The sequence below is a fragment of the Oreochromis niloticus genome, linkage group LG7 (assembly GCF_001858045.2).
Source record: "Oreochromis niloticus isolate F11D_XX linkage group LG7, O_niloticus_UMD_NMBU, whole genome shotgun sequence".
In the NCBI taxonomy this organism is placed as follows: Eukaryota; Metazoa; Chordata; class Actinopteri; order Cichliformes; family Cichlidae; genus Oreochromis; species Oreochromis niloticus.
Window position 1 is genome coordinate 9,558,220 of NC_031972.2, and position 22,255 is coordinate 9,580,474.

Sequence of the window (22,255 nt, forward strand, 5' to 3'; positions counted from 1 at the left end):
TTGTGTACCTGGTCTGTCACAACTGAACAGAGCGATTCGGAGTAGACAAATTAAGAGTTTTTCAGCCCATGTTTTCTATTTGCATGCAACATGTAGCATAGATAACCTATCCAAAAAAAAAATAATAATAATAATAATAATAATAATAATAATAATAATGATGATAATAATAATTAAAAGAAAAAAAAGAAGCTTGAATTCAAATATGAAAAACAAAGACACACCACATAATGACAACAGGGACACATTTATACTTAACCTCCATGTTTCTTTTAATTTATTAACTTTTTTTAAGAAGGTGCTTGGCACCAAACTGCATTATTCTCATACATTTCAAGAAATACAGCTTTACAGAATACAGTGATATAGAAACATGAGTGCATCAGCTCTGCTTGACTCAGATTGTCAGACGATTGACAGCTTGAGCCTCGACAAGTAGTTCCAACTTCTCTCTATAATCCTCAGTGCATATGAAAATTAAAGCAGATAAATGCTTTCATGGCACAGGTAAGACAGTGATGTTGGATGGTTCCATTTTTTTTAACTCACAGAAACACTTCTTTCAAGTTACCATATAAATAATCACCACAGTAATTATTGCTGACGCATAAAATGGTAAAATTATAAGTTGTTCCATGTCAAATGTGATGATGATCATAACAGGTTCAATGGGTTTAGACTGGCAACTGGAAAGAATAGCCTATTTGTTTTGGAAGATTTTAAAGTAAAGAAAAAAAGAAAAAAAAAAGTGGTTTTCAAATCTTCTCTTGTTCTGCCTTGAGAGACAAAAACAGTTTCAGCCCATGCAGCCCTAAAATAAACGCATACTGAGCTTTAGAGTTTCATAAATCTTATTCTATATGAAAATATAAAGAAGTAAAGCAATAATGCAATATGTATATAAATACACACAATTTGCAAAACCACTTGTGACAGTGTTTCAGTTAAATTATACTTGGAGGATGCTGGTGAGTCCACAACAACAGCTGGATGGGCTTATTTGCACATCATTCAGTTCATGTCATCTTGTAGCAGAGGGTCCCTCTCTTCAGCTGAACTACATTTGATTCCATCCGGTAGGTTGCTTTGGCCAGGTTGATTAGTCTGTGTTAGGAACAAAATAAAAAGGTTATTAGGTGAATAATAAAATCACCCTGTGGTCTAGTCATGGCCAACCTGAAAAGGTTAGAAGTTTGAAGAAATTGTTGATAAATCAATTGGTTGGATGAAAAAAAAAAAAAAAAAACCCATATAAAAGACTTTATAATATCCAGGGTCATTTGAGCAGACACTGTATACACTCAGCCCCAATAACTGGGCAATAAATGACTGCTTAGACTTTTCTGGATAGTCCAAGGCAGCAGTAATATGAAAAAGAGTAGCCACTGCAACTGCAAAGGGTTAAAACCTCGTCTGACAAACACACTGCCATCTATCCATCCATCCAGCTCTCCTCTCCCTTGCCACCTCCTCTAGCTTGGGACAAGCACACTGAGATATTCCGAGGAAACACAAAAAAATATATTCTCTCAAGCGTGTCTTGGGTGTCCGCATCTTTATCAGATACTGAAACCACCTCAATTGGCTCCTTTCAATATGGAGATCAGCAGCTCTACTCTGAGCCCCTCCTGGATAGCTCCTCACCCGCTCTCTAAGGGAGAGACCACCCACTCTTCTGAAAAAGCTAATTTGGCAGAAAGCTGCTTGTATCTGCAATCTTGTTTTTTGTTCACTACCCAGAGCTTGTGACCATAGGTGAGGGTAGGGACGTAGATTGACCAGTAAATTGAGAACTTCGCTGACGTACTGGTACAGTATCCACATCCATGTAGCCGCAGCTACAGTGATGTGGATTATTATTTTGCAAATTGGATAAGGTCAAACATCAATATAATAGTACTAGTACTGGGAATTAAAACAGTGTTAATGAAACTGAGTGTGGTCACATTTTGCATTTTCCTAATCAAAAATTCCAGGAAAAGATTCAAATAAGTAATGTTAGGAAAAACGTAATATAAATCCTTGATTTTTATTCCTTTCACTTTCATTAAAGTCACTGTAACACTATAATAAAACAAAAATGAAGACATAAAACACATCAAAAATGCCAATAAATACCTTTATGCTCAATAACATTGTGCCATGTATTGTGCAGAGTTTCCAAGCTCCAGCTGCCTATCTGACCCTTTAATTTACAAGCAGGTCATATGTCAATCAGTAGTATCCTTTGCTCTTATTGGCAGTTTCTCCAGCATAAATTTCACCTGTAGTCGCTTTAAGTCATTGAACATCATTCACTTTCTACGATCTCTGTTTACCACAAGTTGCTTCCAATATGTTCGCTGCTTAAGAAAAATCTGTCCCCAGTTTGGGACAGACTGTGGCTGTAGCTGTCTGTAGGAGGTAGAGCAGGTCAGCTGCTGATTGGAAGGTTTGTTCGACCCCTGGTTCCCCCAGTTTGCACGCCAAATATCTTTGGGCAAGATACTAACCCCGACTTGCTATCCAATGCATCCATTGGAGTATACATGCGTATGAATGACAGTTAGAAAGCACTGAAAGTATAGATAACAGTGCTTGTGTGAATGGGTATGTATGGGTGATTGCGGCGTGTTGTATAGAGCACTTTGAATACTCCAGGAGAGTAGAAAAGTGCTATATAAGGCTACGTCCACACTAATGCGTTTTTGTTTGAAAACGCATCATTTTCTCTCTGTTTGAACCACCCGTCCACACTGAGACGGCATTTTCCTCAAGGAAAAACGCAGCGATTTGGAAACGCTCTCGAAAATGCATACATTTCAAAATGGAGCTGTCCCGTCACAGTGTGGACGCTCGAAAACGCAGACTTTCTAAAACGATGACGCATTTTAGTCATGTAATGCAGTCATGCGACCAATTAAAGATAGCGGAGTGCATTATACAGCAGTTGTTTTGATTGCTCTCAATTTTGACAGCCCTAAAAAAGATTAATATCAGTTTGTACATGCTCCAGATATCTTTTTTTCACATTCTTTAATTCTCACTCGCTTTTGCGCATGCGCAGGACTGGAACGTAAGCGTTTTCAGCCATTTCAATGTGCACAACTCTGTGAAAACGACTGAAAACGCTAGTGTGGACCCGGAGCATTTTCAGACGAAAACGCAGTTTTCAAATCTATCCGGGCTAGTGTGGACGAAGCCTAAGAATGTGTCCATTTACCATTCCCAGCTTCCTGATGACCTTAACACCTTCTACTGCAAATTTTAAAGACAACCATTCACACCTCCCATCTGCTCATACCTACAGAAAAAGACTACCTGCAGCCCTTACAACCCTCACACCTCTCTCCTCTGACCCGTTATTACTAAAGATCTGTGAGGAGGAAGTGTGTTCCTTCTTCCAAAGAAAGAGTTTTAAAGAGTTTAATGACATGCCAATTTTTGGTCCTCATGAACATGCTTAAAACAAGTACAAAGACACAGGTTCCTTTACATCTGTAGTTAGTTAGTATAAGACAAAATGGTTACATTGATAGTAAACCTATTTAAAAAAAAATAAAAAATATTTTATATATATATATATATATATATATATATATATATATATATATATATATATATATATTATATATATATATATATATATATATATATATATATATATATATATATATATATATATATATTATATATATATATATATATATATTTCACTGACCACAATGCTGTAAAAGCCCAAAAAGGTGATTGTTCATCCATATTGTCATGGTTGAACTGCAATACTAAATACTCTATCAGTTCCAAAACCATAGTTTGACAGTTACCTTTTCAGTCTAGGCAGAAAATGTGCTTTTATTGCCAAGGTGTTCTAGGTTTTAAAAAACTTTGAACGTAAATGAACAATACATTTATAGGGTACATGTGTTCACCTGCATGTGTGCACCCACCTGAAGTACTGATACTTTTCTTCTTTGTTTCAAGGCCATGTGAGCCTTTTACCGGCTCTTTCTGGGCTGCCTAAAAGATGACCAAATTGCCTTAAAAATCAGCCAATCCGAAAATTGAAATAGAGAAGGTTGCCAACGGGATTTTGATAGTCATTTGGGTTTTGAATATTAGACTGCTGGAGATTGTGTAGAGAGATACTGTAAGGATTCATGCAGGGAGTCATTTGAGGTGATAATTGATTTCACCATGCAATTAATCAAAGGGACATGCAGTTGGTTAATTTAGTCTTTTTAAAATGATCGGATACTTATGAAAATGGACACTGTCAGCTTGTTTACATGGAAGATTATAATTCAATGCAACATAAAATTAGAATAAATAAATAATAACAGTAATAATTTAATGAAAACTATCAAATCAAATCAAGTGCAAAAAAAAATGTTCAAGATCCAAGTAAAAAAAAAGTAGGTTGTAAAATCAAAACCATAGTATTCACATCAGAGAACCTAAAGCCAATAAATGTTTGAAGAAATTTGGATTCTTAACACCATTATATTCAGTGTGTACTTTCATGCTAATAACAAAAACCTGAAAGCATGAAATCTCTCCAATTTCAGGATATAAACCACACATCTTTTCCCCTCCATTCTAATCAGTCTTTAAAAACTCCATTCCAAAAATGAACTCAGTCACCACAGTTTAAATCAAATAATCATTTGATCTGGCAAAATGATTTAGGTTTGAATGAGTGAAAAGTTTTACACACCCCAACATTCTCAATAAATGTGGAGCTCACTGAAACATTTAAGTTAGACCGCTGCAAAATAAATAAACAAATTAATTAATTAACAACAACAAAAAAATAATTAAGTTTGATATTAACAACTGCCACTACTCAGTTAATAACTTTACTGAAATCTGAACTTCTCAGCAAGTACACTTCAGCTCAAACAAAAGGGAAAAAAAAAAAAAAAAGGCAAACCACATTTTGGTGTTACATTTTGGGGCCAGTGTTGCTACTACCTTCTTGACTCTCATAAGCCTAGAGACAATTTTCATACCTTAACAAAATGGGAAAACAATTATCTAAACTGTTAAATGTAAAATAAGAAATAAATACATGCATACATACATACAATATATGAAGAAATTGGGGGGCATGCCATGTCTACATTTAATTGGCAAGCAAAAAATAAAAATTAGCTTAGTATAAACAGCTACAGCTTTATATCTGGCAATACAATACCTACCTTTTCATGTGTGATCAAATCCAAAAAACTACTTGTGTTTTGGATTTGTTTTTTTAATAACAAAAACAAAAGACAATATAACATGATGACTCAACACAAGAATTTTTCCCTTATGCTTACTGACAAGCACTACTGTTTACTGTGCCACACCTAATTAAGTCATAGCTGATATTTTGCATGGCATTAGTTTGAAGATCAACAGAAAGTAATAGTAATAATGTGATGGAGGTTACCACAGTAACATGAATCGATGTTGAGTCAGTCGGGGCGGGGGTGGGGTGGGGGGGGTTAGATATCAAGGTAATGATTCTGTCACATGAATGCCAGAAAAGGAGCAGAAGTGAATGCAACTGATCGAGATACTTTATTAATTTACTAATTAATATTAATTACTACCAATTTACTTTTTTCTCTGTTTATTTACTTATTAACTAATTTACAAATTTTAATCCTGAAACTCAATGAGAGCATCTTCAGGGCTTGCTTTCCTACTCCTTTTCTTTCATCGCTGTAGGGAAGAAAAAAAAGAAAAAAAAAAAAAAAACATAACAAAATGCAACGTGCAGTTAAACAAGATAACATGCTGGCCTGAATCCTGTGTGGCAGCTTTACCTTCACTTTGTGATACACCACAGCAGCAACGATGATGGTTGCCAGACCAAGCCCTATGAGGATGTACTGTAGGTATTCCAAAACAGTAGGTAGAACAACCAAGTTTGTATGGAATGTATTGACGATGGGGCCATCAATATATCCGTTCTGAAGAGGATAAATAAAACATTTACAACATTTTAATTTAAACAGAGAACCATTTTGTAGAATTTTAATCTGTGAGTGTACAAAAGAATGCAGAAGAATAGATGTAAAGACACTACATCATCTATATCATTAATAACTCACCTCCTCAAACCAGATCATAGGCATCACCACATCAGAAATCTTTCCAGTTTCACTAGAAGGACAAGGACATTCAGCTTTACACTCCAAGGTTACATAGCAAATGGTAAGAAAGGCAGGAAATATCTAAGACCCTTTCATATTTAATGATCACAACATATAAAACAATACATGACAATGTCTCTGGCGTGATAGTGGTTAAGGGAATAGTTTCTTACGTAATTCCTGAGACTTTTTTCATGTAGAGGTTCAGCTGCAGGCGGATGGACACATTCAGAGGGACACCTGTTTGCTGCAAATAGACAACAAAAATATACAGATCTCACACTGGGAATAAAAAAAGGAGGGAATTACACCTCAAACACCATAAATGTGCTGGAACATTTAAATCTCCAGGTAACAATTAAAGATATGGTCACATAATTTTAACAATAAACTCAAGGAGGAATTGTTCTGTTTGACTGGTTCATCTGAGGGTGGATTCACATAACTGCTGTTCACTTTTAGCTTCATATTATTTATTTCTAATCTCTACAAAATGGCCTCAAGTAATTTTAACTTTAAAAGCTTTGCCAAACTCAATGTGGGTGAGCCTACAAGCCATTTCCAGTACAGGACATTTTGCATAGTAACTTGAAGCTGAAAGGAACCATTTACTTTTTGAACCCACAGAAAATTACATGTAGCCTAGGCACAGACAGCACTTGCTTTACTCTCTACATGAAAAGAAGTGCTTGAAAGGAGAAAACATGGTCTGCTACACTTAAAAAAAAAATCTATAGAAGCTATACACAATTTTCTCATCTTTTATTGACATTTTTTCCAAGAGATTTTAGCTCAATGTGTCCATAAAACAAACTACAAAGTTCACTTCCAGACATGTGGCTCTGATAAAAAGTTAATATGGGCTGAAGGCAGGAGAAAGACGACAGCTGAGGATAGACAATAGGAATGCAGCTGTTGGCAGAGCCAACAGAACAGAACAGAAGATCTAAAAGAAAAATGTGCATAATATACATGTATGACAGAAATGAGTGCCATACATTCTATTGTAATGCTAAAGTTATATTTTTTAAGTCATGTGTCTCATGTAACATTACATTTTCAAAAATACCACACACAAGTTCCCTATCATTTCCTTGATATTTTATGTCAGCACAAACTAAATGTACCAATCTCTTAAGATTCAAATTTCTGGCACTGAGAGAAAGAGAAGAAAACTAAGAGATAAAACCAGTGTCCTCAGTGCCATGTTCAAGAGTCAGGATACTTGGCTCTATCGTACGATAGAGCCATAAAAATCCCAAGCCATCTGATGTTTCTTAATTATTAACTTAAGTGTCAATGTTGCCCTGCTGAAATCCATTGAACATCTTGTGAGCTTTTATCCGGACAGTAAAAACTCTTTCACTATCAATACTGACTTTTTATTGGCATCATAGAACGTTTTTAATAACCCTTTAACTGACAAACAACAGCAGTTATACAGGAATAACCCAATTTCCAATTACCTTATCTTAATGACCGTTATAGAAAAAAAGATTGTATTAGGAATTCAAGAACAAAATGTACCAATTGTAGTGTTTTAGCAAACTCAACATTTAACATTAGCAATAAAGTTTAAAGACAATGTAATTTTTAAAAGTTGATTATAATACCTTAATGCATAAATGACTTTAAATGTAAAAATATGTTGTACATCTTTTCATAATAAATAAAAAAAATCTAAAATAATCAGAAAACAATAGTCTCTGAAAAAAATCTCTTAGCAGCAATAAAAAAGAAAAACACTTTTTTAGAGTGAAAACATGCTTTTTATAGTTAGTTTTATTAAATGTTCATTTGTTTTTATTGTAAAGAATTAAAAGCCATTTTCTAACAATATTATAATAACAATATTTTCTAATAAGGAAGAGTTCAATTATGTCTTTGATTAAAATGTAATCAGCATCAGGAAATGGTGACAAATGCAAATTATCTAATGAATCCATCAAATTGAGTAAAACCTTGCAATTCATGAGAATCACTCAGCAGCACAAAGTGAAAATGATGATATTCAAGCTCTTGCAGACTTCTTTGCCTGTGAATGTACTGTTAATTGTTTTTTCATTAAGATATTTAAATAAATAACTTTTTTTATGTTTATCAAATCACTATCTTTGCTCTTAAATAACATGGGGCCTTAAGTAAAGAGTGACTCTTCACAGGTGCAGTATTGCCTTTCCCAATCTTCTTTAAACCGCAGTCTTAGCTCAGAAGATGGCCTATAACCATCTTTGTTCTTATATAAATTCATCTTTAAATGAAGAAAGTGCCATTTCTTGTTTTCAAAATTTACACCCTTAGTCACAACAACAAACTAAACACTATACTTAATGGAACCCCATGCCGACTGATGTCCCTTTATTATTAACTTGATATCAACGTGGGCTTGATGGAATCGACTGAACAATCTTGTAAGGTTTAATCTATGAAGCAAAAATCATTTCTGTATCAAGTGTGATTTTTTTATTTTATTGAAGCAAAAGATAATATGGAGAAATAATCCAATTTCCAATTACCTTATCACAACCACAGCTATCACTAAAAACACTGCAGGTGATTTTTACACAGGCAGAGTTGCATAAGGAATGACACATGGGAATATCTTTTTAGTCTTATCAGTCATTGGCTTTTTCTGTACTGTAGCACACAGGTTACTGCGTGATTGTACTGTCATAAAACTATATATCAATTTTCCTATTGCTTTACCATCCAGAAAAATAAACATTAACTTTAAACCTCATCCCCTTAGCTTACCTCTTTATCACTGCTATTTTCCATTAGTGATGACTGAATGATTGCAATGTGATAACACTTCTTTTGTACTCAAAGGAAACTAACTTTAAGTGTTTGAGAAAGACTGAGAAGGTGACTAAGACTTAGATCTTTTCTACAATACAAGACCAACAGTTGGATCTACGTAAGTGATTATGGTACGATACAACCTTTAATCAAAATCTTCCACAAATTTGCTATCAGGATGGCCTCTTATAGGTTAAATGTCAAAATGCACCCTACATGTTTCTCTCTGTGCCATAAAACTTGACGATGACAAATAAAAAGGTCTATGATATGCAAGAGTCCAGCTACACTCGTGATCACAGCAGGTTTCAAGGACAACGGGGCTGACTTCTAACATCCTTGCAAAAATATTGCAGACTAATGACATTCATTTTAAATATAAGCCAGTTTACAAAATGTTACACACTTTTCATTGATCACAAATGCACTTTCACTTGCGAGTCTTGCAAGTTTGTCTGTTCCAAAATAAAATCAAATTTTTTAAAAAGAGTTGCAGTTTAAGTTGGAGTCTTCACAGTAACATGAAAGCATAAATTAAGTAATACGATTTCTAATAAGCAATGGGACGAGATGTGTTTTTTAAAAAAAACAAACAAACAAAAAAAAGCCCACAAATAATTACTGCATTCAGTTTCAGTAGAAAATTTCTTATGTGCTTATGCTAACCTATGAGCTTTGAATCAAAATTATGATGACCAACTGTACACACAGTGTAGAGTTTTAATTACAGTTTACCATCTTTTTAAATGTCTACTTTTAAAACCCTATTTTGTCAACAGCAATTCACATTTTTTATTTTTTATTTTTTATTAAGATGTATTTTTAAACCATTTTACAATTATTAATTATTACATATCCTGTCCATATATGTAGCTATGTGTGAGTGCTGTGTGTGCTGTGTACTCACTGGGTGAATGTCTATGAAGAGGCCGTGCTTCTCCTCACTGGGATTAAGACCCTGCACGTAGTCCAGCAGCACAGGATCAGCATTAAAGAAGTGAGGATGAGAGATGAAAACTGGAGAGTCTAAAATATTCAAAGAATGGCAACATTAATCAACTGGACCATTGAAAAAAAAAAAAATCTATCAAGTACACTCACAACTCATGGCTTGTTGGCAATCCCTGCCATATCTCTAAGATCACATTGGTTTAAGTTAAGGATGTTTTCACACCTGTGGTGTTGTTTAGCCTGTTTAAATCAAACTGATTTGTTTGCCACTTGGTGTGGTTTGAACATGTGAACACAGCAATCGCAATGCAAAAAAGGTTGCTTTTGGGGTTTTCTTTGTTTTCTTTGTATTATTGTGGAGTCTTTACCTTACAATATGAAGCGCTTTGAGGGAAAAGTAAATGAACAATAGGTGTGAAAATACCCTAAATCCATTTAAAATTTATATTTCAGCAACGTTAGCCAAAGGGACAATAATTTTTGGAAACTTATGAGGTTTTTAGGCATTTTCATGCAATGCCTAACCTTGCATGAAAATGCTAGAAATTGCTCTAATTGCTGAGAACCACCGGCAAAAGCCAGCTCACATGGTTCTAACACTGTTTCGAAGCTCAACAGAGCGATTAGCTTTAGCCCCTTTTCCATTAGTGCCTGCTCTTATCGACCGTTTTCCACTCCAATCGAGTGCCATCGAATGTGCGTGGCCATCATCATAGCAACGCAGCTGAGTGTCCCATGATATAATGAGTATGTGACATGAAGGCTACAACAAAGGTGGATGTCGAGGCAACTATATACCTGCTGCTAGATCAGATTCGGGGACCACAGTGTTGTTTTTGGTAGCCATTTCCCTTGTTGCCTCGGGTTTCAAAATTGGCAGTTTTTATTTTCGTGGACAAAAATAAAATTTCGTGTTCTGTGTACACACAAGACAACTTTTTAAAATTCCATCTTTAAGAATTTTATTACCAAGAGCCTGTGAAAAAAATAAAGAAATAACATAAATTGTTCCAGAAATGTCTTTAGACGAATCTACGAAAAATTCCAAAAGGTCTAGCATTTTGTCAGTGCATAGTTTTGTGCCATCAAGGTGATTCACAAAGTGGTATTAACTGAAAAGTTAATAAGCCTTGGCATACCAACTTGTGTGTAGTGAGTTCTTATAAAGATGTTAGGAAACTGGACAGGCAGAGGACCAAATAAGAATAAAAAATAATCAGGGTTTAAAAACAAAACAAACAAAAAAAACAAAAACAAAACAAAGAACGACTCGACAGCAGACAATCATTATCTAAAAGTCATGCCCTTATGACATAGGAAAAAAAAAATCCAGCAGAGACCTTAGATGGGACCTGAGAAATACATCTGTACCATGAGCTAACTGAAAATCAGTGGCAACAGGTTTCATGGAGTGATTAATCTAAATTTGGGATTTCAACACCCCAAACTTCCAACACTATTGTACTCATTTCGTATTTTTCATTTTTCAAAATATAAAGAAATGGGTAGTGGCTCAAGACTTTTACACAGTCAAAGTCTGTTAGCCATTTTAAGACCTTTCTAATAACCTCTGGGAATGCTGTGATGGAATTAATATTTATTTCTCCTACACTGATCATCATTACTCACTGTGGCGGCATGTGCTAACATTGAGGAGTCCAGACTGTCTACAGGGGCAGAAGCCTTCATTGGGAGCATAATCTGTCCCATTGGCAAAAAGGGTCTTGGGTGCAACATATCGATATAGAGGGATCCCGTACATCTCTCCAGGACGCTGATAAACCAGCTCCATAGACCTGGAGAAACAATGGGTAAGTATATGAAGGAATAATGGGAGAGGCAGAATTGAGAAAAAGTACAATTCTGCAAAGCATTTTACCTGCAGGCGTCAGGGCTGTAGAAAGGCAAAGTGCTCTCTTTTGTCATGAAAGGAGGCCACATCTGCCCAGCTGTTCCATTGATCATGTTAGACTGAGCAGTCCTCCAGTACGGCAGCTGTCACCAAAGAGAAAGAGGCCAGTTACAGTGTGAAAAATAAAATGGTGTGAGGTGAAGACAAAAAACAGCAACAAAACACAATCTGCTGGCATCATACCTCTGTCAGACCATTCCAAGAGTCCACTCTGTGGACTTTTCTAATGTCATCTTTTCCAGTAAAGACAGTGAACAGGCCAGTGTTGGAGTTGTTGAACTAAAGAAAGCATAAAAGGCAGACACCTTCTTTACCTGCTCAAAGAAATTTCATGCCAAAGACAAAACTGTTCTTTAAACTGAAAGTATTATGCTCATAGTAATCAGATAGATAGAGAGCATAATGAAGCATTTCTAATAGTTACCTCTGAAAAGAGGCCAAATTTTCCTGATGTGGGAATCATTCCTGGCAGGTATTGATTTAGAAAATCCACTAGTCCACTGTCATAACCCCACATAAGCTCCCCTACAGGCTTGGTCAGGAAGGCACCTTCTTTAAAAGTTTTAAAGGTTGCACTCATCATGAGGCGCAGCACGTAGGGCAAGTTTTCCATCATCACTGATGCACCCTAAAATTACAGAAGCCACAGGCAGTGAAAAAGCAGAAAACTGAGGAAATTATTGAACCAAACAATAAGTAGTGAGGAGGTGGCAACAATGTCTTACCAACACCAACATGTTTGGAATTGTGACAACATCAGACTCGTTTCCAGCAGACATGGAGGGCTCGAAGTGGTACTGTCTGTATTCCCTGTAGGACACTGTACCATTGGGATGGAACGTAATGTTTTCCTTCTGACACTGCTTTCTGGAAGAAAGGTAATATGTCGACTCAAAACCTGTGCTTCAAGTCCACCTCTGTACACACATCTTAAGGGTTAATGGATTCAGTTATAGACCTCAAAACATCAGACACAGAAAAGACAACAAACCATAAAAAATAAAAAGCTCTTCTGGTGTCTCTGTCTTGTTGCAGCTAAATCATTTTAATTTATTTCTGGAATGTCCTGAAAATTGTTTTCAATAGAAGAGTCTGAAGTGGTCTACCATTTGCAACCTCTCTCCTTTAAATAAGAATCACATCCTTCCAGAATGTTTTTTCCCCCCATTCAAATCCCAAAAGGTGCACAAAAGGTGAACACATGCTCTTGTGGACATGACCAAAAATATTGGACTGAAACATGCTCACTGTCATATTACAATATGTAAAAACAGTTTAGCCATATATTTTAAAAAAATGTATGATTCTTAAACACCTTTTGGATAGATATAAATTGTAGCTCATGCTTATGACGCTTGTTTAAAAAAAAAAAATTTAATTAGTTTTCACTTTTACGTTCGCTAGCTGATAGGTTCAGAAGAAAAAAAATAAAGTTTTGGTTAAATTGGGTAAGGCTTCAGTTTAACGTTATCTGTTATACTGATGAATGGCATTCAATGAGATCTGTAGGTGGCAATAGTTGCAATTAACATCTAACCACCGATTCCTCAACCAGTTTCTTAAAGGCAAACAGGAGCAAAAATTGAGTATTTAAGATGAAGTTGTAAAAGAGATCCTGCTGCAATTTAAAACAAAAAATGTGGGGTTTTTTATTGTAGCAAAGGATGTAAACTCCTAGAACAGTAATAAGTCTATCGAAAGCAATTAAACAGCCATTATTATTGACATTAATAATAAATTTCTTTTGCTGGTGTCTTTCAAAAACACTCAAGGTCCACTTACTGCACATAATTAACAATATCATAAATTAGCAAAATAGCTAGAAAGATTTAAAATCCAGAAATAATGCACAAAACATAAACAGCTGGAGCACTGATTTTAACTGAGTCTAGTTTCATAATAACCTGTACAACATACACCTCCAACCCAGCATTATCTAGCCACCCTACACTATGCTATCATGGTCACTTAGCTCCAGTTTACCAATGAAGTTTCTTCCAGTAAAATGGACCTTTAATTCTTTTACATTTTTTAAAAACAGAAGTTTTCTGGGACATACAGAGTATTATACCATTCATAAAATTTCTAATTTATTAATATTATTATTAATTTTATCTAACTTTACTACAAAAAATAAGTACATTTGGAGTTTCACTGTAGCAAACTTTATTGAAGTTTAAGTATCTAACAATTAAAAGTTTTTAACTGATAGTTAAGGTTGTCCTCAGGAGTTAAATTGTGTACCTGTAAACATAAGGTCCTCTCTGTTCCACCATCGGCTTTTCTCCCTTCAGTATCTCAGCAGGATTGAGGACATTGAAGAAGTAGACCGACATAAAGAACGGCACAGGGATGTCTTTCCACATGGTGTATGTGAGATCATTCTTTGGATCAATTACTGTGTTCTGATGTGAAAGGGAGGGAAAAAAACAAAAGCAAAAGAATGAGCATTTTCTGGTTGGTTGGTTTTTATACATTTCCACAAACTAATAGAGAAAAAAAAAAATCTGAATTCAAAGTGACACCTTCAAATTGCTTTTTTCTTATTTTATTTACCTAAAAGGTCCCAAATCCAGAGATTGTGGTTCATCATCTTAAAAGTTAAAAAACATTACATTTCATTATAATTTTACTCAATTATTTAAATTTAGGTTTTGTTGTTATAGTCACAAATGTTCAAATATGATATGATATGAACCTATTCCTTTTAAGAATACTTCTTCGTGCTGCTTCTTATGTAATTACTGAATTGAGTACGTTGAGTGATTAGTTAGAAAGTAAAAACACTTTGTAACTGTATGCTTTTTGGACTTCTATAAGTGAAAAATGAAAATAAAATAATTGAATACATCCAGTCTTTGAAAGTGCAGTACAGTTCAAACACCTGGTATGTAGAAATGTGTTATTTCTCACCATGTTTATATGTTTTGTAGCCTCATATTTAGCTCAAACAGGGTAGGATGACAGCGGTCTGCATGTGCCCTAACTGCAAAAGTCATTTACCTTAGTTTGCAACTTACAGAGTTAGCTGCTAACGGGCAAAAGCAGCACTGTGAATCGACAACATAAGCAAAGCAAACTAAGGAAGTAGGCAATACTTTTGCACGTATTTTTCCCTATTCTGCACATTTAAATAATAATATTACTGGTATCGTTGTACCGGGATATATTGAGTGAAAAGAAAGTTGAAGAACCTCTGTTGTGATTTTTAATATGGAAATAAATTACATTACCAATAATAGTTTAGTTAGTTAATCAAATCATTTTACTAACATTGGGCATGCTTGGCTCTTTAAAAGCCTCAGAAAGTTTTTCCGGAGCTATTAGCATTGTTACTTAATCTGACTACATATATTTAGTGATTAGCTTATCTGCACGCGCCTCTTATCATTTACTGGTTAACTCTCGAGGCTCTTTGAAGTACTTGAGTCCTCGAGTACGATTAAAGGTGAATCTTGCTTGACTCAGCACATTAAAGCACAGGTTTAAAACATGCTAACTATCCGTGTCAGGACGTTTCTTACCTTTACTATTTGATCGTCGATGACTAATGGTACCACAAAACACATAATTGTGCCGAAAACCACCATCAGCACACCTGCCACTATGAATCCAATAGCGACTTTAGGTCGTTTAATTGCCATATTGACAGGCTATCAGTGAGTCTTCGTAGCTTTGTTTTGTCCGTGTTCTCACTTTTTGTCGGTAAAGATAAACGGAGTCAGCTTAATGACTCCACCAGAGTCTCGGCATGAAACAAAACTTATAATTAAACGTATATTCCTCTGAGATCTCTGCGGGTCGCTCATCTCTCTGATCGATATTGTTGTGACCTGCTTTTTATTGTCGCTGAATTGCACAGTTTGACACGCCTACCGAGGATTCTGGGAAATGGAGTTCCCGCTCTCTATATCAGGTTGGGAAAGAACGCCTTAATTTTTCCAGATATGGCTTGCGATTCTTTACGTGTATTTTTATGTCCGGGTTTCCATAGAAATGAAAGCCATAACTAAAAGTTTAAGTAACTGCCAGATCTTTCAAGATGTCTCCCAAGTGGCAAGAGCTTTTGGTATGCTGTAAGCTTAGTGTATGCTTACATTCACTTTAGTATTAAAGGAGGAAAATAAGAAAGAGCTCAGAAATGAGCAGAGCTGCTGTAACAGTCTGCCACACACGAGGGGCGCCGGAAGTAACCATATTATTGTATCATTCAAGTACAATTTCAAAGACAGTCTGTGGTTACATACTTTTATTCAGATTTATTTGATATTCTTCAAGGAAAAATATTTTGCCACCTTTCATCTATAATTCTACTTTAATTTTAAAAGTTTAATATTCAGATCAAGTATTGCATTTGAGGATGTTTTTTTTAATTAACCGAACTCAGGACCTTCCTGCTGTGAGGCAACGGGGTGCTATGGCTTATGGCGGTCTGATCCTGAATATTAAGCAGTGTCGGGCCTGGACAGCACATGGATGGGATACCGCCCGGGAATACCAGATGCTGTTTTTATGTGTTAGGCTGGCAACCTGTGCAGAGTGTACCCTGCTTCTCGCCCTATGGAAGCTGGGACAGGCTCTAGCCACCCTTCGACCCTGACCTGAGTTGGATAAGCAGAAGAGAATGGATGAATTGATAGTCTATAAAAGCTCACATGAGGTTCAGTCTCCTGCCAAAAAGATTTCTGCCTCATTTAGATAAAGCAGTGGGTCCAGATATAAGAACGTGTTTGAAGCAGCTTTTAAGAACACTTAAGAGCCTCCTTTTTTAGATTGCAGATGTTTTACTGGAAATATCATTCCATCTAGATAAGATAAGACTTTATTGATCCCACGGCGGGGAAATTTGTGCGCTACCTCAGCTCAGGTACAAATAGCAGGAGAAAAATACAAAAATACTAATAAAATAAAAACAAATACAAAATAAGGAGGATAATACACTATATACAACGGTAGCATGCACAGTATGGGATTATGGATAGAGGGTTGTGGAAATATGCAAGACATAAATTTAACTCTTCTACTGCTACTATTACTATGTAAGTAATAGATATCTATAAGTATCTATAAGTATAGACATGTACACAGACACACACATGTACACACTAAATATACATATGTATACATATACATACACATATACCTGCACATATATGTATCTAAAATAGATAACTGTAGTCTGGACATGTGAACATTCAGCTAACAGATCAGAAGTCAGTGCCATGATGTCTGCAACCTTCATGCTTGGAAAAATTGGTTCATCATTGGTGAAACATTGGTATTTTATTTTTTTGTTAAATAAAATTTTAATAGGAGTAAACAGACTACATATGCAAATACCTGACACAATAAATATGTAGTCAAAGACAAGTGCTCTTTTTAGATAATAGATAAGCTATTTAAACACTCCATATACAATAAGATGGTTGCTATACCTGCAAATGTCAACCTGAATGAGTCTAAATCTTATGTGAAGAAACTTTGCCTTTATGCAAAATAAAGAAAAACAAGAACTTATATTCGCTTAAGCAAAAGAAAAAAGACAAAGAAATTAAAATGGAACGGGAAATAAAAAGAACACCCTGATTATAAAACTCTGAAGTATTATAACAATAATACTTACCTTCACAACTTGGCTGCTTATTACTGTTGGTCCCACAATTACAGAAATTGCCCCAAAAATCAAAGTCAGACTGCCTGCCACTATAAATCCAACAGCTACTTTGGATTTATTGATGGCCATGATTGCTTCTTAGCAATGATCAGTGGTGTCTGATAATAAAAGAAGACACTGTTTTGCTCTTCTTGCTTCTGAGTCTGCAACCCAACAGGCTGAATGAGTGTGTGGTGTTTTAAAGCCAAGCCACTGGTAGTGATGTACTCAAAGGAAATAGCAGTTGAGTGAACAGCTTGAGTTTATTCTCCGCAGACCCCACCCCTCCTTGTATATGCACATCTTCACTACTTTCAGAGCACTACAAAAAATATATGGAAAAAAATGCAAAAAATACCGTGCATCCCAAAAGTATTGACAGCCCTTCACATTCCACATTTTTCCGTGTTGCAGCCTTGTTCCAAAATAGTTTAAATCCATTTCACCTCAAAATTCTACAAGCAATACCCTACCCTAGTGTCAAATGAAAAAAGCTGACGCTTGTAATTCTTGCAAATTTATTAAAAAGAAAAGAAAATATAACATGTTAAATGGACTGGTTCCTATATACACTTTACTATGATATCTGAGCACTCAAAATGCTTTATACAACTTGCCTCATACATACTTTTTTTCTATGTGTTTTCTACATAAGTTCTTTCTATCTAACATTCACACACATTCATACGCTGGTGAACACATGGGAGAGCAATTTGGGGTTAGTATGTTGCCCAAGGATATTAGACTGGAGCAACCAGGTATTGACCTCATCTGCCTCCTGAGCTACAGCCACCCCTAACATGTACATAAGTATTCACAGCCTAGGCTCAATGCTAGCACCTTTGGCAGCAATTACAGCAACAAGTATTTTTTGAGTATGATGCTACAAGTTTGGCACACCTATTTTGGGGCAGTTTCTCACACTCTTTTTTGTAGAACTTGTCAAACAAGCTCCATCAAGTTGGATGGAGAGCATTGGTTTTCAGATCTCTCCAGATATGTTAAATCAGGTTCAAGTCTAGCCTCTGGCTTGGCCACTCAAGGACATTCACAGAGTGGTCCCAAAGCCACTCCTTTGTTATCTTGGCTATGTGCTTAGGATCATTGTCCTGTTGGAATATAACCCTTCTCCTTAGTCCAAGGTCCAAAGCACTCTGGAGCAAGTTGTATCAAGCATAATGCTATACATTGCTGCATTTATCTTTCCCCTCATCATTCCTGCTGCTGAAAAACATTCCCAAGGCATAATGTTGCTGTGCTTGGTTTCCTTCAGGCATGACGTTTGGTATTCAGGTCAAAGAGTTCAATGTTTGATTCATCAGACCAGAGAATTTTGTTTCTTATGTCTGAGAGCCTTTCAGGTTCCTTTAGGCAAACTCCAGGCAGGGTGTCATGTGCCTTGTAATTCAGTTCAATTAAATTTTACTTACATAGCACCAAATCACAATAACACTCACCTCAAGGTGCTTTTACTGATGAGTTACATTATCCGTTGATGGATAACGTAAAATGATGTGCTAATTGGGATCCTCAATGTTGCAGAATTTTTTCTGTACCCTTCCCCAGATCTGTGCCTTGATACAAACCTGTCTTGGACATCCACAGGCAATTCTTTGGGCTTCATGGCTTGGTTTGTCCTTTAACATGCACTGTCATCTGATGGACCTTATATAGACCAGTTTATGCCTTTCCAAATTATGTCCAGTCAACTGAAATTACCAGAGATGGACTCCAATCAAGTTGTAGAAACATCTGACAGATGATTAGTGGAATCAGGATGCACCTGAGCTTAATTCTTAGTATCATGGAAAAGGCTGTGAATACTTATGTACATATTAGAATAGTTTTTTGGTTTGTTTATTAAATAAACATATTTATTAAATGAAACATATTTATTACATGAATTTTTAAGCAAACATTTTCACATTGTCACTACGGCGTAGTGTGTCTAATATTTTAAGGTTACAATTAATTTAATCAATTTTGGAATAACGCTGTACAAAATGTGGAACAAGTGAAGTGCTGTGAATACTTTCCGGATGCACTGTATATAAAAGATACATAGTCATCAGTTTTTGGTTCCTGAAGTCCATTTGTCAAGCTCAAGTTGACTGTTATTGCTCTTGCCATGCTGGTGTTTTTAGAATGGAGATGAAGAGCAGTCAGACTGTGAAAGTGATACTGCTTATGTTATCACAAGCTTGTCAATCTCATTATTAGGTATAGTCTGTTTTATCTTCTTTTCTGACTCTGATGGGGGACACTAATTTACAAAATATACATCATGTTGTATTCAATAACACTTGAGAATAATAATTGAGACATAACAGAAAAATGTTTAATGTTAAAGATGCAACTTTTTTTTTTTTTTTTGCTTGATGTTCTTGAGTCTAGGAAATGACTAAAGACCTCACATTTTACAAATGGATAGTTCAGGGTTGTTTCACCAGATTTCTTGTGGAAAACATCAGGAACTTCCATCATTTCATTTTCTTTATCCAACTCAGGGTCGCAGGGTGGCTGGAACCTATCCCAGCTACCATAGGGCGATAGGCAGGATACACCCTGGACAGGTTGTCAGTCTGTCACAGGGCTATCAGGAACTTTAAAAAATAAATAAATAAAACAATTGGTATGGGAAAGGGAAATGGAAGTAATTAAAGATTGAGGAAGACATTTAAACAGGATGCAAAACCCATTGCAGAGGTATTACAAAAGATCGTGCTCAAATACTGAAATGAAATGTCACAAATACGCATGACAAACAGGATAGAAGTTATTACCTAAGTTATTGTTTAAGGGCTTCTTATATTAAGAAGTCACTTAAACAATTAATTCTTATATTATTGAGGATGTGGAGGTGTCTTTTAAGGTCACTTCTGAATAGGCAGTACTTGTATGTGGAAATGTTCTTTAAGAGGAGGAAACAGGATTGGGCAGTGTTTCTGAGATTATAGCTATTGTTCAAAACGAACTATCCTGTTATTTTTCTGTTGATACAGTGTTTAAAAGATACAAGGTCACTTCTGAGAGTACATTTCCAGTTTGGAAGACCTAGTTAAAATAAAAAGGATAAGAAAAAGCTCTATTACTTTTTGCTTGCCATTATAATTAAAGTTGCCTCACTTTAGAATCTGATATTCTTTTTCCAAAATATATTTCATTTCAACAAAATAATTTATACAATTTCTTGATACAGACAGAAAGACAGGTTACATGCAGGCATCAACACATGACATTACTGGTCTTGTTCAAAGACCAGTAATGTCATGTGGCTGCAAAAATTATAACAATATTATAATATACTACTACTACTGCTGATAATAATAATAGTAATAATAATAATAATATACACCTCAAGTGTAAATAAATTTGTTTACATTCATGAAACATTGTCAGTTAATGAAGCACCTGTACTTGAATTTATGTATTTCTTTTAATTGAGTCTCTTTAACATTGTATTTGTTGTCTGATGTAAAAGTGCTGTGTTATTTGTTGATAAACAGGTGCAACTCTTACTTCATTTTCTTAAAGACAAACAGCTAGATTTAGTTGGAAACAGTTGTATGACTGCCTACACTCTGAGGCAGTCGTACAACTGTTGACTGCCACAGAGGCCCTGAAGGATTAAAGTGTGTCTCCCTGACCCCTTATTTGACATTTGATCGCACTCAAAGATAACTGAATCTCACCTTTATTTTACCTAAAGCACAATAATATTTTACCACTGCACCATCATTTACAACACAGAGTATGAATGGCCTGAGATGTGCTATAAAAAATTGTGCAGTTTTAAAAATCTCACTTTTTTCACATTAATCGTACTGTAAATACATGTGTGTTCCGATTTACAGCTCACACTGACTTTAAAAAGGCAGATCACACTGCACTGCAATGTCAGGATATGAAACATTTCAGTTGTGATATTCAATGCTGTACATCCATTTTTTTTATGGATTTGGTAAATTTGGATGATAAAGAAGTTCTCTCTTCCTGAGAAGACACATGATGTCTTCATACATAATGAAGGGAAAAAAGGCCAGATAGCCACAGACCACGACAGCTCCTCATCTGACTACGCTGTGAAATCTGTTGTCCTCATTTAACATTTCACAAGCAGGATTGTATTCTTGCCTCATTCCTCACTAAACTTACTAAACTAAGCGTTTCCTCACATGCCTTCCATCCCAAATGCTGATGGTGTCTTTTAATAGAAGGAAGTTTAGAAAAAGATGCTTTGAGCTTCCCTAAAACATCATGTGTTTGCAATGTGATTTGTGTGTATTGTTGCCGTAACCATTATGGCTAATATCTGTCATTATAATGTTTTCTTTTTTCTCATGTTGCTCAGTTTTTGATAGCCACAGTTTTTGATATTTCACAGCTTTGGCCTTGTGTTTAAATGCACATATTCTGATCATGTACGAATCACATGGCACATGAAGTGTGTTTAAAGATTAAAATCCTGATTTTACAAATACATTGAATTTGTGGAAAAAAGAAAAAAAAACAGTGTAACTGGATGTTTTGAAAATTAACTTAGGTAGTCTTTAGTGCATTTATATTTGTGAGTCATAGCTTGTTGATTAAGAAAAAGGCCATTATTAACCAGGACAAGTCCTTTAAAGTCCTTAAAAGTGTCTTTTTGGCCACTTTCACCTTTGGCCTTTTCACCCAGTTTCAGTTTTTTACATTTTTTTCTTTTTTTGGGGGGGGGGTTGAAAACACTTAACACCAACCTACCTGTGAATCATCATCAAGCACACAAAAAGGCACCTAACTCATGCCATAGACACAGTATTGTGTCTATGCATAACA

At 35.5% G+C, this 22,255-nt stretch overlaps 1 protein-coding gene across 6 annotated transcripts; it reads right to left on the minus strand.

Annotated features, from left to right (window-relative positions):
• Positions 1–247: 247 nt before the first annotated feature.
• Positions 248–15,649, minus strand: scarb1 (scavenger receptor class B, member 1). 6 transcript variants are annotated; one of them, XR_003221099.1, is made up of 15 exons: positions 15,309–15,649; positions 14,029–14,189; positions 12,510–12,651; positions 12,209–12,412; positions 11,968–12,063; positions 11,752–11,867; positions 11,502–11,668; positions 9,829–9,947; positions 6,296–6,369; positions 6,081–6,132; positions 5,793–5,939; positions 4,697–4,747; positions 3,930–3,999; positions 913–1,104; positions 248–811 (listed from the first exon to the last, which is right to left on the minus strand). XR_003221099.1 is itself a non-coding variant. In XM_019360752.2 (15 exons), the coding sequence occupies exons 3-15, from the start codon at positions 14,148–14,150 to the stop codon at positions 1,100–1,102; spliced, it is 1,365 nt and encodes a 454-aa protein (XP_019216297.1). In that variant the 5' UTR covers positions 14,151–14,189; positions 14,341–14,377; positions 15,309–15,649; the 3' UTR covers positions 875–1,099. The 6 variants fall into 6 exon arrangements, 4 of the variants coding, with proteins under 4 accessions (XP_005449531.1, XP_019216297.1, XP_005449529.1 ...); XM_019360752.2 differs by lacking the exon at positions 248–811 and adding an exon at positions 14,341–14,377 and having other exon boundaries at positions 875–1,104; XM_005449472.4 differs by lacking the exon at positions 248–811 and having other exon boundaries at positions 875–1,104.
• Between the last annotated feature and the right edge of the window lie 6,606 nt (positions 15,650–22,255).